We start from the raw sequence: 12,970 nt of genomic DNA, 5'->3' as shown, positions 1-12,970 counted from the left end.
TGGGGAAAAAAAGTATTTTGTGGAGAAACAAAACCTAAACATAATTACAGCGCAATTTCCCAGTTGTTAGAATGGAAGTATTTTGGAGATTCTATGGTGCACTGGGGAGGGAGCTGAGATAGTCTGGGAGTGTCCTAGAACACCCTCCAGGAAAGTCCTGCAGTGACTGAAAACTGTCCCTAAAAGCCAGCCTAAGTTTTCCCCCTTTTTGTCTACAGATACTTGCACCAGTTTCTAAGGATGCTTAAAGCCACAATTAAGTTTATTTCTTTGCTTGTATGTCAGCTCTTCATTTAAATGCGGAGTTTGTTTTATTTCAATTTAAAAAACTGCGTTCCTCAAAGAAAATTTCAAAAAATACTCAAGAGGCCAAGAACCTATCCACTTCCCTACTTGTATATCCGTAGTTCCCACCCTGGGTGCACGTTAAAATTATCTAAATTCTTTCGGTTTAGCGTTGGGCATATGTTTAAAACCTCTCCAAGCGATTCTAAGTGCAACCAGACTCCAAACCTACTGTATAATTAACAATCTGGCTACTGGTTATTTCTTTACAGTCGTTTAATACCTAGGGCTTCAATTTTTCAAAATGATCGCCCTCATCCTGTAACTCCTTTTTGAACCAAAGAATGTATTTTAATTCTTTTTAATGGCTGCATGGTATTGGGCGGAATGTATATTAACTAATAATTGCTATCGCAATTCTTCTACGAAAAAAATTCTCATGCGTTCCATCCGTGGTCTTTTTTTTTTTAATGGGAAACTTCCCATTAACAGAACTCTTTAAAAATCTGATTTAGACACCGCTAATTTGTCTTCCAAAAACCGCAAAGTAACTTCTCCAGTTCTTGTTCATCCAACAGGTTTGTTCAGTGCTTTCCCACGAAAGAAAAATGCAGTTTAAATAAGGAACCCGCTCAAGCGCATAAGTACAAAAAGCTGGGTGAGAGCGCCAATCCCAACGGGCAGAGCGCCAATCCCTTGCCGGTCTTTCCGGACCGCAACCCATTTCGAAATCTGAGTGCAGCAATCAACCCTCCAACTTCCGGCATTCGCTGGCGCCCGCGCTAGCGCCGTAGCCCGTCTTCCGGGGGAAGGCCCGCCCCCAAGATGCTAGCCTTCATTGCGCTTCCGTTGAGCTTTCGTTGCTATTGGCTGGATGTGGACTATATAAGGACGTCATTTCCGCCCGCCCGTCCTTTCGGCGCTACCTAGAGAGGGGTCCATACGGCGTTGTCCTGAGTGAGTTGCTTTTGGGGTGCCGGTGGCCCTCAGGGTCAAAAGGACAAGCTTCCTGTTAAAACGAGGTGTGGGGAGGACCTGGGGTGAGAGCCCGCAGACGGAGTGCGTTAGTCTCTGACTAGGCGCTCTATCGCTCAAACTGGCGACCCACACGTGGCCGGGCCCGGGCCGGGACGTTCCCACTAGGCCTCGGGAGCGGGGAGAGGTTGCGCTCCCGCCGCGGAGGCCCCGGGCCGCGGTGCGGGTGGCCGAGGGTGCAAAGAGACCACCTTACGCTGCGCGCTAGTTTAGACGCAAATCCCGACGCTCGGTTGTAAATCCCGAGGTTTATGCTCCAGTTTTCTCCATCTACTTGAGTTGGTCTCATCCTTGTTCATGGTGTTCAGGAGTTAAGGTTCTTGAGGTTTTTGTTAATGGAAAGCTCCAACGTCACGTTTCTGTTCTCTCGGTTCAAAATAACTTGGACAAGGAATGCAAAAAAATGCAAAAATGCACCTCATAACAGACTGAGGTGTAGAGAGAAAGAGATTTAGTGACGAACAGACGCGAAAGTGCACTCGGGGAAGAAAGCAGGTGAGGAGCGCACCGAGAGCTTTTCAGACACACACACACACCCCATTTCACTTTGATTTCTCTTTGGTTTCTATGGGAGGTTTCTTGATTAGGGGCGAAGTACACTTTGTTGAAATTGGATGGGATCTTGATTGCACCTGGTTCTGGAAGGCACCGCACATGCTCTTTAAGAGCTATTTTCCTCTATGAGCGCCCTTCCCGAGAGGTTGAAGAGCAGTCACCTGCAGCTAGTATGCTCGGCCAGGCCCTGTGGATTTGTGGGCAGGGTTTCCTATTCAGATGTGACGAGCTTTAATCAAAATCTAATTTATGTTCGTGTTGTAAACGCCATATTTGACGCTTTATGGTCACATTAAGTGCAGCAAAAAGGGGTTGGAGTTCTTGATTATCTGCGTTTGAGGAGATTGTCCTTGATCTGGCCTTGATTTTCTCCTTTCAAGGAAAACTAATAATCTCAGAAGTAGCCCTGAAGGTACCACCTTCAATCTGCTTGAAAATGACTCCTATTTACATCACCGTTGCTCACCTTCTGAATATTCTCAGACATGGCTGCTCTTTCACATCTAACTCCTCTGTACCTTGAGTGTTAAAAAGTCTCAATTCACTGTTTCCATTTAGTTACCTGGGTGTTTTGTCTGTCTCTACACCACTCTTTTAGCAGGATTTGATTTTCCAAGGTGTGACATAGATCTGTTAATGTTCTGTCCTATCCACTAGACTGACCCCACTGCCTGACACTGTAGGAGGTGTGGTCTATGGTTAAGATTTCAACATTAAGCCACCTGACTCCCAAGAGTAGAATGTATCATCTCGCTTGAGTCCCTCGAGTTTAAAGGACTTTGATTAACTATTGTTTTTCAGATTCCCGTCGTAACTTAAAGGGAAGCTTTCACAATGTCCGGAGCCCTTGATGTCCTGCAAATGAAGGAGGAGGATGTCCTCAAATTCCTTGCAGCAGGAACCCACTTAGGTGGCACCAACCTTGACTTCCAAATGGAACAGTACATCTACAAAAGGAAAAGTGATGGTCAGTCATTGCTTTAGTGCTCTTTGCTTGGTCATTCCAGCTATAAGAACAAGTTTTGACACCACTATTCTGGTACTGAGTTGAAGTGCTTTGTGAAATTCGAGCCTTAGAGGGCTCTCACTAAGTGATGAAAATAGATCTTTAGATTGGTAAGAAGCTTTAAAAGTATTAACTGATCCGGTTGTTTTTAAAGGAAAATTCTGAACTCCAGTGGAAGAGTGGAAACTGGTAGGTTATGTGTCGTGGGTTGGGCCTTGAATAAGCACAATGTAAAGATAAGGAGAAAATTTACTAGCTTGAAGTCTCCGTCATGTCCAACTCTGTGACCCCATGGACTGTGGCCTATCATGCTTCTCCGTCCATGGGATTTTCCAGGCAAGAGTACTGGCGTGGGGTGCCATTTTCTTCTCCAGAAGATCTTCCCAACCCAGGAATCGAACCTGGGTCTCCCACATTGTAGGTGGACGCTTGACCATAGCTTCAGTTCAGTCGCTCAGTCGTGTCCGACTCTTTGCGACCCCATGAATCGCAGCTACCATAGCTTAGTTTCTAATAATTTATCTCCCAGAGTGCCTTGTAATTTGTAGCTACCAATACGGGTTTGTAAAGCTGATTTCTGAATTGGGAACAAGCATTTTTGTTTTCATTTATGTATCAGGAAAAGTAAGGTAGCTTTTGATGAGACTGGAATGCATTAAGTTGTTCAGCTGAAATAGAAACACTAAAGGATTTACCCCTGTGAGTGGCAAGGTTTAAAGGAGTTCGCGATAAATTTGACGTGGTAGTTGACGAGGAAAATAATGGTAGGCCACAAATAAGAGCTTCTTGGATTCTGCATGGGAGGCTTGAGAGTGGGTTAACACAGGAGGATAAGAAATGAAAAGATGCATTTTGCACATTATTAAAGCTCAGAGTGGAGGCCAGTCTTGGCCAATGAACTGCTGAGTGTCGGAAGTGTGCTATATTAATGGCAGGATTTTCGCTAACACCAGTAGAGCTTGCCTCTATGACTGGAGTTTGATAGTACTCGCTGCCACATGACTTCATGTTTTTAGAAGAGTATTACCTTACAAAACTTGGTTTGCTCCTAAGAAAACCTCGTGTCCCCGCCTAGGCATCTACATCATAAATCTGAAGAGGACGTGGGAGAAGCTTCTGTTGGCCGCTCGGGCCATTGTCGCCATTGAAAACCCGGCTGATGTCAGTGTCATATCCTCCAGGAATACTGGCCAGGTGTGTGGAACAGTATGCTTGGTTTTTGCTATAAAGCTTACAGATGTTTGGGGATGTATAGAAAAGCAGTAACAAACCCCAGAATGTATTCAAAAAACGTTTGAAACTGGGCTAAGTTAGAGGAATTCCCAAAATTAAAGATTGTCACCGTATTCATCACATCTGACACTTAAAATTCGTGCTGTATTATTGTGTATTTTCCTGAGCCGCTGAATTTCAAGAAATGAAAAAGTGGCTCACTGCCGTTTTCAGCAGTGAGCTTTGAAGGTTTTAAGTGAAATATTGGACTTCCTGGTGGTCCAGTGGTAAGAATCTGCCTGGTAATGCAGGGGACATGGCTTCAATCCTTGGTCCTGGAAGATTCCATGTGCCCCAGGGCAGTAAGCCCACTCACCACCAAGTACTGAAGCCCCTACCCTTAGGGTCTCTGCTCTACAGCAGGCGAAGCCACCACCAATAGAGAAAGCCCACGCGCACCAAGGAAGACACTGCACCCAAAATTTAATTACATTCAGGTTTCATTTCTTTAAAAAAAACTGAAATACTGAGTTGAAAAGTTAGAATTAAATGCCAGTTTTTAAGGAAGGGCTTCTGTCGATAGGACATCACCACACTCTGTCACATCAGCAAGAGTAAGAATATTTGCCAGATTAAGTGAATAAAAATAGCTTAATAAACATTGTCTTTCTTTGCCTTCATTTTTTGAAACTTGCTCTAGGACACCAGTCCATTCCCACTGGTAGCTGCCATCTTTTCTCCACACCCCGGGGGTCCAGCGTTGTTTGTACACATTTTGATGATGGCCGTTTTGAATAGTGAGAACCAGTTCCTCAGTATGAGGGAAATTTACCAGTTGGTATTGGCAAGCTGAAATTTCTGCCTTAAATGAGTTTATTTTCTTGTTACCCACCTCAAGACATTTGCTGATGGCAGGTGTCTATAGCCCTGCAGGCTCTTGAAGGCTTAGTGCCCACGGCCATGGTTTGAAAGTTGCTATTGCGGGAAACGGCCACAAGGTGGCAGGATTTCTCTGCTCAAGTTAGTTTACTCAGGCAACCAGCGCCTTACTGTAAGTCCTTTTCCTGGGTTGAAAGTTAAAAGTGAAAGATGCCAGAAGAAACACTTAAAAGCTTGTCTGTTGTTACTTTTATTTTATTGGAGCCAGGTGGATTTACACTTGGGTGTTGGGTGTAGGTGTACAGCATCTTGTCCAGTTACCGTGTATGCTTGCCTCTGCAGTTCTCTTCTGGTGTAGGGGGTAAGAGCGTTGAGTAGAGCTCCTGTGCTATTGAGGAGGTTGTTGATGATGAATTTAGTATGTGATTCCACCTGTAAGTCATATAATGGCCTTTTGAGTCTCTGACTCAGTTTATTTAGTATGATCCTCCCTAGTTTGATCCTTGCTTGCTGCCAATGGCATTTATTAAATTCTCCTTTTCTGGCTGTGTAATATTCCATTTCCCCTAGCTACCATTTTTTCTTTACCGGTTCTTGTGTGGATGGGCATATTGGCTCCTTGGCTCTTTGGCCTTGTATAAATAGCAGCACTGCGGTGAGCTTTGGGCTCCATGTGTCTTTGTGAATTCTGGTTTCTTCCTGGTAGACACCCAAGAGTGGGGAGCTCTGTTTTTACATTATTAAAGAACCCCCATTGTGGCTGTTTCCAATTTACATTCCCACCAGTAGAATAGGAATGAGTGTGTATTTTCTCCACACCCTGTCCAGCATTTACTGTTTGTAGATGTTTTGGTGATGGCTGTTCTGACTGGTGCTATCTTGATTCCTTGGGCTTCTGTGGAGGCTCAGATGGTAAAGAATCTGCCTGCAGTGTAGGAGACTCAGGTTAAATCCCTGGGTTGGGAAGATCTCCTGAAGAAGGGTATGACTCCCCACTCCAGTATTCTTGCCTGGAGAGTTCTATGGACAGTGGAGCCTGGTGGGTCATGGGGTCCCAAAGAACCAGACACAACTGAGTGACTAAAAGGTTTTTTGGACTGATGCCTCAGAGTAGTTTTGATTTGCACATCTCTAGAAATGAGAGTATCAAGCCTCTTTCCGTGTGCTGCTTCTAAATACAGTGTGAGGGAGATTTACCCATCAGAATTGGCATTCTGAGTGAGACTGAGGCTTGATTCCACCTCCCGCCTAATAATTCCCCCAGGCATTCCCTGGGGCAGTCCCTGTCATTTACAGCCCTGCAGGCACTGGACTGGTAGTGCCCGAGGCCCTGTGGGTTGCTGCTGCCCAAGACGGCCACAGGTGACTCCTGTTCCTGGGTGACAATGAAAGTGGTAGTTGATAGAATGAGCACCCAAAGCCTTATGCTTTACTTTTTCTAATGTAATTTTTATTTTTTATTGGAATAGAGTTTTTCTTAATAACTTTAATTTTTTTACCTTATTTTTAAAATGAAAAGTGATCAGTGATAAGAGGTGCTATTCACAAAGAAGATAGACAACAGAAACGATTAGACGCCTAACAACAAAGAAACAAAGCAAAACTGTAAAAAGAAAAGGGGGGGAATAATCATATAGTGAGACGTTAATATTTCTCTGAGAATATTTTATCAAGTGCAGAAAAAAAGAAAAATTGGAGCATCTTGAATGATGTCATTAATAATTTAATTAGAATAGATTTATATTAAGTTATAGTAATTTTATATCCTAAAATTTATTTAAAATTTTGTATCTTACATGTTGCTATTAGATGTCCACAGAACATTTGGAAAAACTGGCTAAAAGATGAACATTACTAAGTTTCAAAAAGTAGAATTCTTTGTGTTTGAGTTGTTGTTTTCCATAATAGGTTATTAGAAGATACCGACTTTAGTTCCCTGTGCTGTACAGTAAGCCTTTGTTGCTGCTTGCATATCTGTTTTCTAAGTCAAGTGGAATCAAAATGTCATACGTTGTTTTAGTTAGGCAGAAATTCGTGTCTTCTAAAATATACGTATTATGCATATTTATATACACAAAGGCTTTACTACTACGCTTCACAAATGCTTGAGAAAGAACATTAAGCTAAAAAGAGATGGAGAAATTGGAAACCATAAACTAAGTGAAATGGGAGCACTGAATATGAAATAGAAACGGAAACAAACTAGATAATAGTAAGGGATCTTACATACAGTCCACTTGTTTCTAAACATTAGACACACATCTGGAGCACTGGCAAACAAAAAGCAATACCTGGGCATTTGTACTCACAACAATTCTGATTTGCATGTGGATTTTAAGTGATTACAGGTTTTTCTATTAAATGGTAGTTTTGGTGCTACAGAATTCTCTTACTTTTCTGTTGGCCAGTCATGATACAGTGGTATTAAGTGAGTAATAGCTACATAATGGCAGTAGTGAAAGATGTTTATCAGTTTTCACAATCAAAAAATAAAAGATAATTGTAAGCTATAATGGGAATATGATTAACAATATAAAATAATGACGTATAATTTGGCGGGGGGCGGGGGGTGGTGTCACGCAGAGAGAGGTGGTAAGTGGAAGTGCATTCATGCAGGAGTTTTCATCCACCCAGCCGGTCTGTATCTTTTGGTGCATTTAATCCATTTACATTTCAGGTAATGTATGATCCTATTACCATTTTAATTGTTTCAGGTTTATTTTCTGTAGGTCTTTCCTTCTCTTGTGTTTCTTGTCTGGAGAAGTTCCTTTTGTTGTAAAGCTGGTTTGGTGGTGCTGAATTCGCTTTTAACTTTTGCTTGTCTGGAAAGCTTTTGATTTCTCTGTATCATGCCATTCCCTGCTGGCTTGTCATTTCCATTGAGAAATCAGGTGGTAGTCTGATGGGAGTTCCCTTGCCACGTTATTTGTTGTTTTCCCTTGTTGATTTTAATATCTTCTCTGTTTAAGGTTTGCCAGTTGGATTACTATGTGTCTTTGTGTGTTCCTCCTTGGATTTATCCTACCTGGGACTCTGCTTCCTGGACTGGATTGACTATTTCCTTCTCCATTTTAGGGGAGTTTTCAGCTATTACCTCTTCAAATACTTCCTCAGGTCCTTTCTTTCTCTCTTCTTCTGGGGCCCTGTAACGGGAACGTTGGTGTGTTTAATGTTGGCCCATGGGACACTTGGGCTGTCTTCCTTTCTTTTCAGTCTTTTTTCCCCCTGCATTCTGTTCTGTGGCAGTGATTTCCACCGTTCTGCCCTCCAGGTCATTTACCCGTTCTTTTGCCTCTTCTGCTGTTGATTCCTTCCAGTGTATTATTTATCTGTCTGTTTTAGGTCTTTGGTAAACAGTTCTTGCATCTTTTCAATCTTTGCTTCCATTCTTTTTCCAAGATCCTGTATCATCATCTTCAGTATCATTTTGAATTCTTTTTCTGGAAAATTGTCTGTCTCCACTTCATTTACTTGTTTTTCTGGGGTTTTATGTTGTCTGTTCATCTGGGACATAACCACCTGCTTTTTCATGCTGACTAGCTTTCTGTAATGTGGTTTTGTTTTACTCGCTGTGGGCCTGTGCTTGCTTCTCTGTCTGCCCTCTGGAGGAGGCTGTGACTTCTGTAGACTTCCTGATGGAAGGGACTGGTGGTGGGAAAGACTAGGTCTTGCTCTGGTGGCAGGGCCTTTGTCAGTAAAGTTTTAATCCAGTTATCTGCTGATGGGTGCTCCCAGGGATTGTGCTCCCTCCCTGGTAGTTGTTTGGCCTGAGAACACCCAGCCTTGGGTTGCAGGCTCAGTGGTCAGGTTAGTGGTGACTTCCGAGAGGCTTTACGTCTAGGAAGGACCTTCCCAGACTGGTGCCCCCATCCCTGCGAGCCTCTGTGGGCCCACACCTCCACGGGAGGCCCTCCAACGTGAGCGGCAGTTCTGGCTCTGTCTCCTGTGGGGTCATTGCACCTTTCCCCTGAGTCTTTGTGCACGCAAGGTTTGGTTTCTGCCCTCCAAGACTGGAGTCTCTGTTTCCCCAATCCTGTGGAAGTCCTATAGTCAAATCCCACTGGTCTGTAAGGTCGGATTCCCTGGGGATTAAGCCTGATGTGAGGTTCAGAACCTTTACAACAGTGGGAGAACTTCTTTAGTATTAATTGTTCTCTAGTCTGAGTCACCCACCCAGCTGGTGTGGGATTTGGTTTTATCATGATTGTGCCCCTCCTACCGTCTACCATCTCGCTGTGGCTTCGTCTTCGGATGTGGGGTGTCTTTTTGGTAGGTCCCAGCATCTTCCTGTTCTGGGTCTGCAGCAGCTAGTTGTGGTTTTGGTGCTCTTGCAGGAGGAGATGAGCGCATGTCCTTCTGTTCCGCCGTCTTGAACCGTGATGTCAAGTTGATTTGCGATGCAGTGTTCGCTGTAGGTGTTGTATTAGTGTGAATATGTTAATCCCAAACTCCTAATTTATCCTTTCCCCCATGGTAAGCATAAGTTTGGCTTTTAATTCTGCGAGGGAGTTTGTCCCTGGTAAACTTGTGCTACCAACTTTGAGGTTCCACCTATAAGACATTGTAATAGCAGGATGAGCACAGCCTTTAGCAGGCAGCCATTGCTGTGCCTCGTTACCCCACATCCTGGTTACTAAGCAACGAGTCTTACTCAGCCTTTGGTGGGTACCTCAGTGGGCCCTGCCTACAAGCAGCTGTCAATGGGGGACCATTAAGGAAGCAATTCAGCCAAGGGTCAGTAGTGTGTGGACCATGAGGCAGATTGAGGCCTTCTGATGGAGCCCCTCTGACTCACCCAGCCTTGGGCTGGCGAGTGAGCGGGAGGGCCCAGGGGACAGACTGGGGACTACGTCCTGCAGGGCTCCAGAGCCTTCACTAAGGCCCTCTGCCAGCTTTGGACCTGCCTGGGTTGCAGTCTGTGAGACCTAGACCTCCCTGAGCTTTGGTGTGGCCTGAGGAGACTGAGGGCCAGTTGGATTGGGTGCCTGGCTCCCTCGGGGATGACAGCTGGGCAGGATGTGGAGACCTGGCCCTGAAGAAGCTGCCAACTGAGATTTGCCACCTCTTGGCCAGGATGGGACCTTGCCCTTTCTTGTCAAGGCAAAGAATAACATTCATTTGGTAGAGATTCATAGGAACATTGTTACCTAACCATGGCCAGACCTCAAAAACAAAGGGTCTGACATCAAGAAGTTTGCAACAACTAACCTCGCCCCTCCCTCACCTTTTGCTTTCGCTTAAAGCTTTCAGTAACTTTAGGTGCTCTTAGGGCATGCGCTGTCCATCTCCTTGTATGAACCTGTAATAAGCCTTTCTCTGTTCCAAACTAAATGATTAGTATGATTGGTCTCACTTGGCGTTGAGCAAACAGGCTTGTGATCCAGAAACAAGATGACGTTGGCCTTTTGTGTCTGACTTGTTCATTTAGTATGATCCTCACTAGGTTCATCCAGGCTTGCTGCCAGTGGCATTTATTAAATTCTTGTTTCTGGCTGAGTAATAATCCATTGTCCCTGGCTACCGTTTCTTTCTCCTTTACCTTTCTGCTGTGGGTGGCGTTTTGGCTGCTTCCCTCTTTCGGCTTGTGTAAATAGCGTTGCAGTGAGCTCAGGCGTGCGTGTGTCTTTGAATTCTGGTTTCTTCCTGGTAAGACACCCAGGAGTCGGGTAGCAGGGTCTTAGGGCAGCTCTGTTTCTGCTTTACTAAGGAACCCTTGGTTTATAACCACAAACTTGAATCCACACCCTGTCCAGCATTTATTGTCTGTAGATGTGGGTGGTGGCCATTCTGACTGGTGCTAACCGAAATCTCAGTGTAGCTTTGATTGGCATGTCTCCACAAATTAGCAATATTGAGCCTCTTTTCATGTGTTTCTTTTAAACATGGTGTGACGGAGATGAAACTGTTGAAACTGGCCTCCTGAGACTCTGCTGCCTTTTTCCCCAGTTACTCACCCCAGACACTCCTGAGGCAGCTGTCATTTACAGCCCTGCAGGGCCTGGTTTCAAGGTCGCTGTTGGCCTGAAATGGCCACATGGTGGCAGGATTTTGTGGAAGTGCCAGAAGAAACACTCCAAATCTCCTTTCACATTACAGCTTTCTATTTTCTAAGTTTTGTTTTGTTGTTTTTAATGCTTGTGTGTTCATTTGTTTGGTTGCATTGCCCTGGTTCTCACTTGCAATCCCCAGGGTCTTTGACCCTTGTTGCATCATGGGGTATCTTAGATGCAGCATGTGGGATCCAGTCCCTTGACCAGGGAAGTTTCTGAGTTTTATTTTTATTGGAGTAAAGTTGATTTCCAGTGCTGTGCTTGTTGTAGGTGTGCAAGGTCGTGTCCAGTTATGTGTCACCATCTTCAGACCTGTTTCCATGGGAGTAACATATATACTAATAGATATAAAACTGGTAGGCAACGAGACCTCCTGTACAGCATGGGGAACTCTCCCTGTGCTTATGGTAGGTCTCGTTGCCTATCAGTTTTACATAGATTAGTGTATATGTTAATTCCAAACTGTGGCTTTGGTCCTAGGCCTCAGCTGTAGTTTCAGATCCCTCTGTTTCATTGCAACCTGGTGGTGTCTGCCTCTGGGTTCAGGGAGGCCAGGGTTGCAACTGGAGCTAGTGAGTAGAGGCAGAGGCTGCCCTGGCGACCTCGCCTCTTCTCGTGCCGCTGCACAACAGCACTCCCATCTGCAGCGGGACTGCTCTCCCCCCGACCAGGCTTCTTGCCTGGTGTCCTCTAAGGCAGCACTCAGCCCTCACCTGGCCTCGCGGACACACGCCTCAGGCTGCAGTGAGCAGGGCGGTGGCACAGACCGCCTGCGCGGGTCTCTGTCCTGCCCGGCACAAACCAGTCATCTTTGTGCTGAGCTTCGGAACCTCCCTTTTTGTTCCAGTTAATATCCCTGCCAGTGAGGGAATGTTCAGGGTAGCGGGTGACATTTCCTCTTTCTCAGCTACCTCCCAAGAGGACTGGGAGTCCGCCCCACTTCCTCTTTTTTGCCTCCTTCAGCCCTGTTCTGTGGAGCTCTTTCTTGCCCTTTGAGTTGTTCCTAGGTGTCCTGTTATACGTACAAATGTACATTTATACATATATACAAATATATAACAGTGTTGGTGGAAGGGGGTGAATTCTTCTCAATTCTCATTTTACTCAATTGTCCTGAGTAGGCCTCCTTGCAAGAGTGTTTTAACTGGGCTTTATTCCCCTTGTGGCTGGCTTAATCACTGGAATTCTTTGGTGAGGCACATGGTTGATGGTTTTAATTACTGCTGTAGAGTGAGCTCAGTGACCAGTCTGTGCTTCCATCAGGGAAAATTTACTACCTAGATTACAGAAGTGCTCTGGTGGTCAGATTCCACATGGTGTGTTTGCATTTTGTGTCATTTTTTAGTCTTATGAGGAATTTGGATGTACAGGAGTCACTAGCCCGTTACTCGTAAGCGGTACTTGAACCAGGCTGGTTTGCTGTGGAACCAGCAGAAGTGAGGGTGTAGTGAGCATCAGCTAACCCGAGGGAAGAGCGTCCCCAACAGAGGGCCTGGGTGTGGGGCCATGCTTTGCGTTTTTCTTTTTGTCCTGATTCTATGTTTCCAGGCAATAAGTGGAAGATGGAGAACAATCTGCCTACAAGGCAGGAGACCCAGGGTCGATCCCTGGGTCAGGAAGATCCCCGGGAGAAGGGGATGGCAACTCACTCAGTATTCTTGCCTGGAGACAGACAAGAGGAGCACAGACAGAGCAGCATAGCAGGCTGTAGGCCATAGGGTCGCAAAGAGTCAGGCACAACTGTGTGACTAACACTTTGAGTTTTCATAGAACGATCAACTACTAGATGTTTTGAGCAAGGCTTTGGGGGAGTTTCCTGCTAGATAGCTTGCTTGGTGACATTACAGAAGGTGGTGGTGGTCCATTTATCATCGCAGGGCTCCTATGGCACCGTCTCTGGGACGCTTGTTACTCTTTCTGTTGCTTCTTCCAGCGAGCTGTGCTGAAG

General features: G+C 45.1%; 1 protein-coding gene across 1 annotated transcript in view; it reads left to right on the top strand.

Annotated features, from left to right (window-relative positions):
• Positions 1 to 1,183: 1,183 nt before the first annotated feature.
• RPSA (ribosomal protein SA) overlaps positions 1,184 to 12,970 on the top strand; it is a 13,635-nt gene continuing 1,848 nt past the window's right edge. The window contains exons 1-4 of the mRNA XM_010835478.1: positions 1,184 to 1,242; positions 2,677 to 2,842; positions 3,957 to 4,075; positions 12,956 to 12,970. Of these exons, the coding sequence (XP_010833780.1) occupies positions 2,710 to 2,842; positions 3,957 to 4,075; positions 12,956 to 12,970 (267 nt within the window). The 5' untranslated portion in view covers positions 1,184 to 1,242; positions 2,677 to 2,709. The remainder of the gene's footprint in view (positions 1,243 to 2,676; positions 2,843 to 3,956; positions 4,076 to 12,955) is intronic.

The sequence above is a fragment of the Bison bison genome, unplaced genomic scaffold (assembly GCF_000754665.1).
Source record: "Bison bison bison isolate TAMUID 2011002044 unplaced genomic scaffold, Bison_UMD1.0 scf7180017864043, whole genome shotgun sequence".
Taxonomy (NCBI): Eukaryota; Metazoa; Chordata; class Mammalia; order Artiodactyla; family Bovidae; genus Bison; species Bison bison.
The sequence above is the reverse complement of the archived record's forward strand: the minus strand, read 5'-3'. Positions and strand labels throughout refer to the sequence as shown.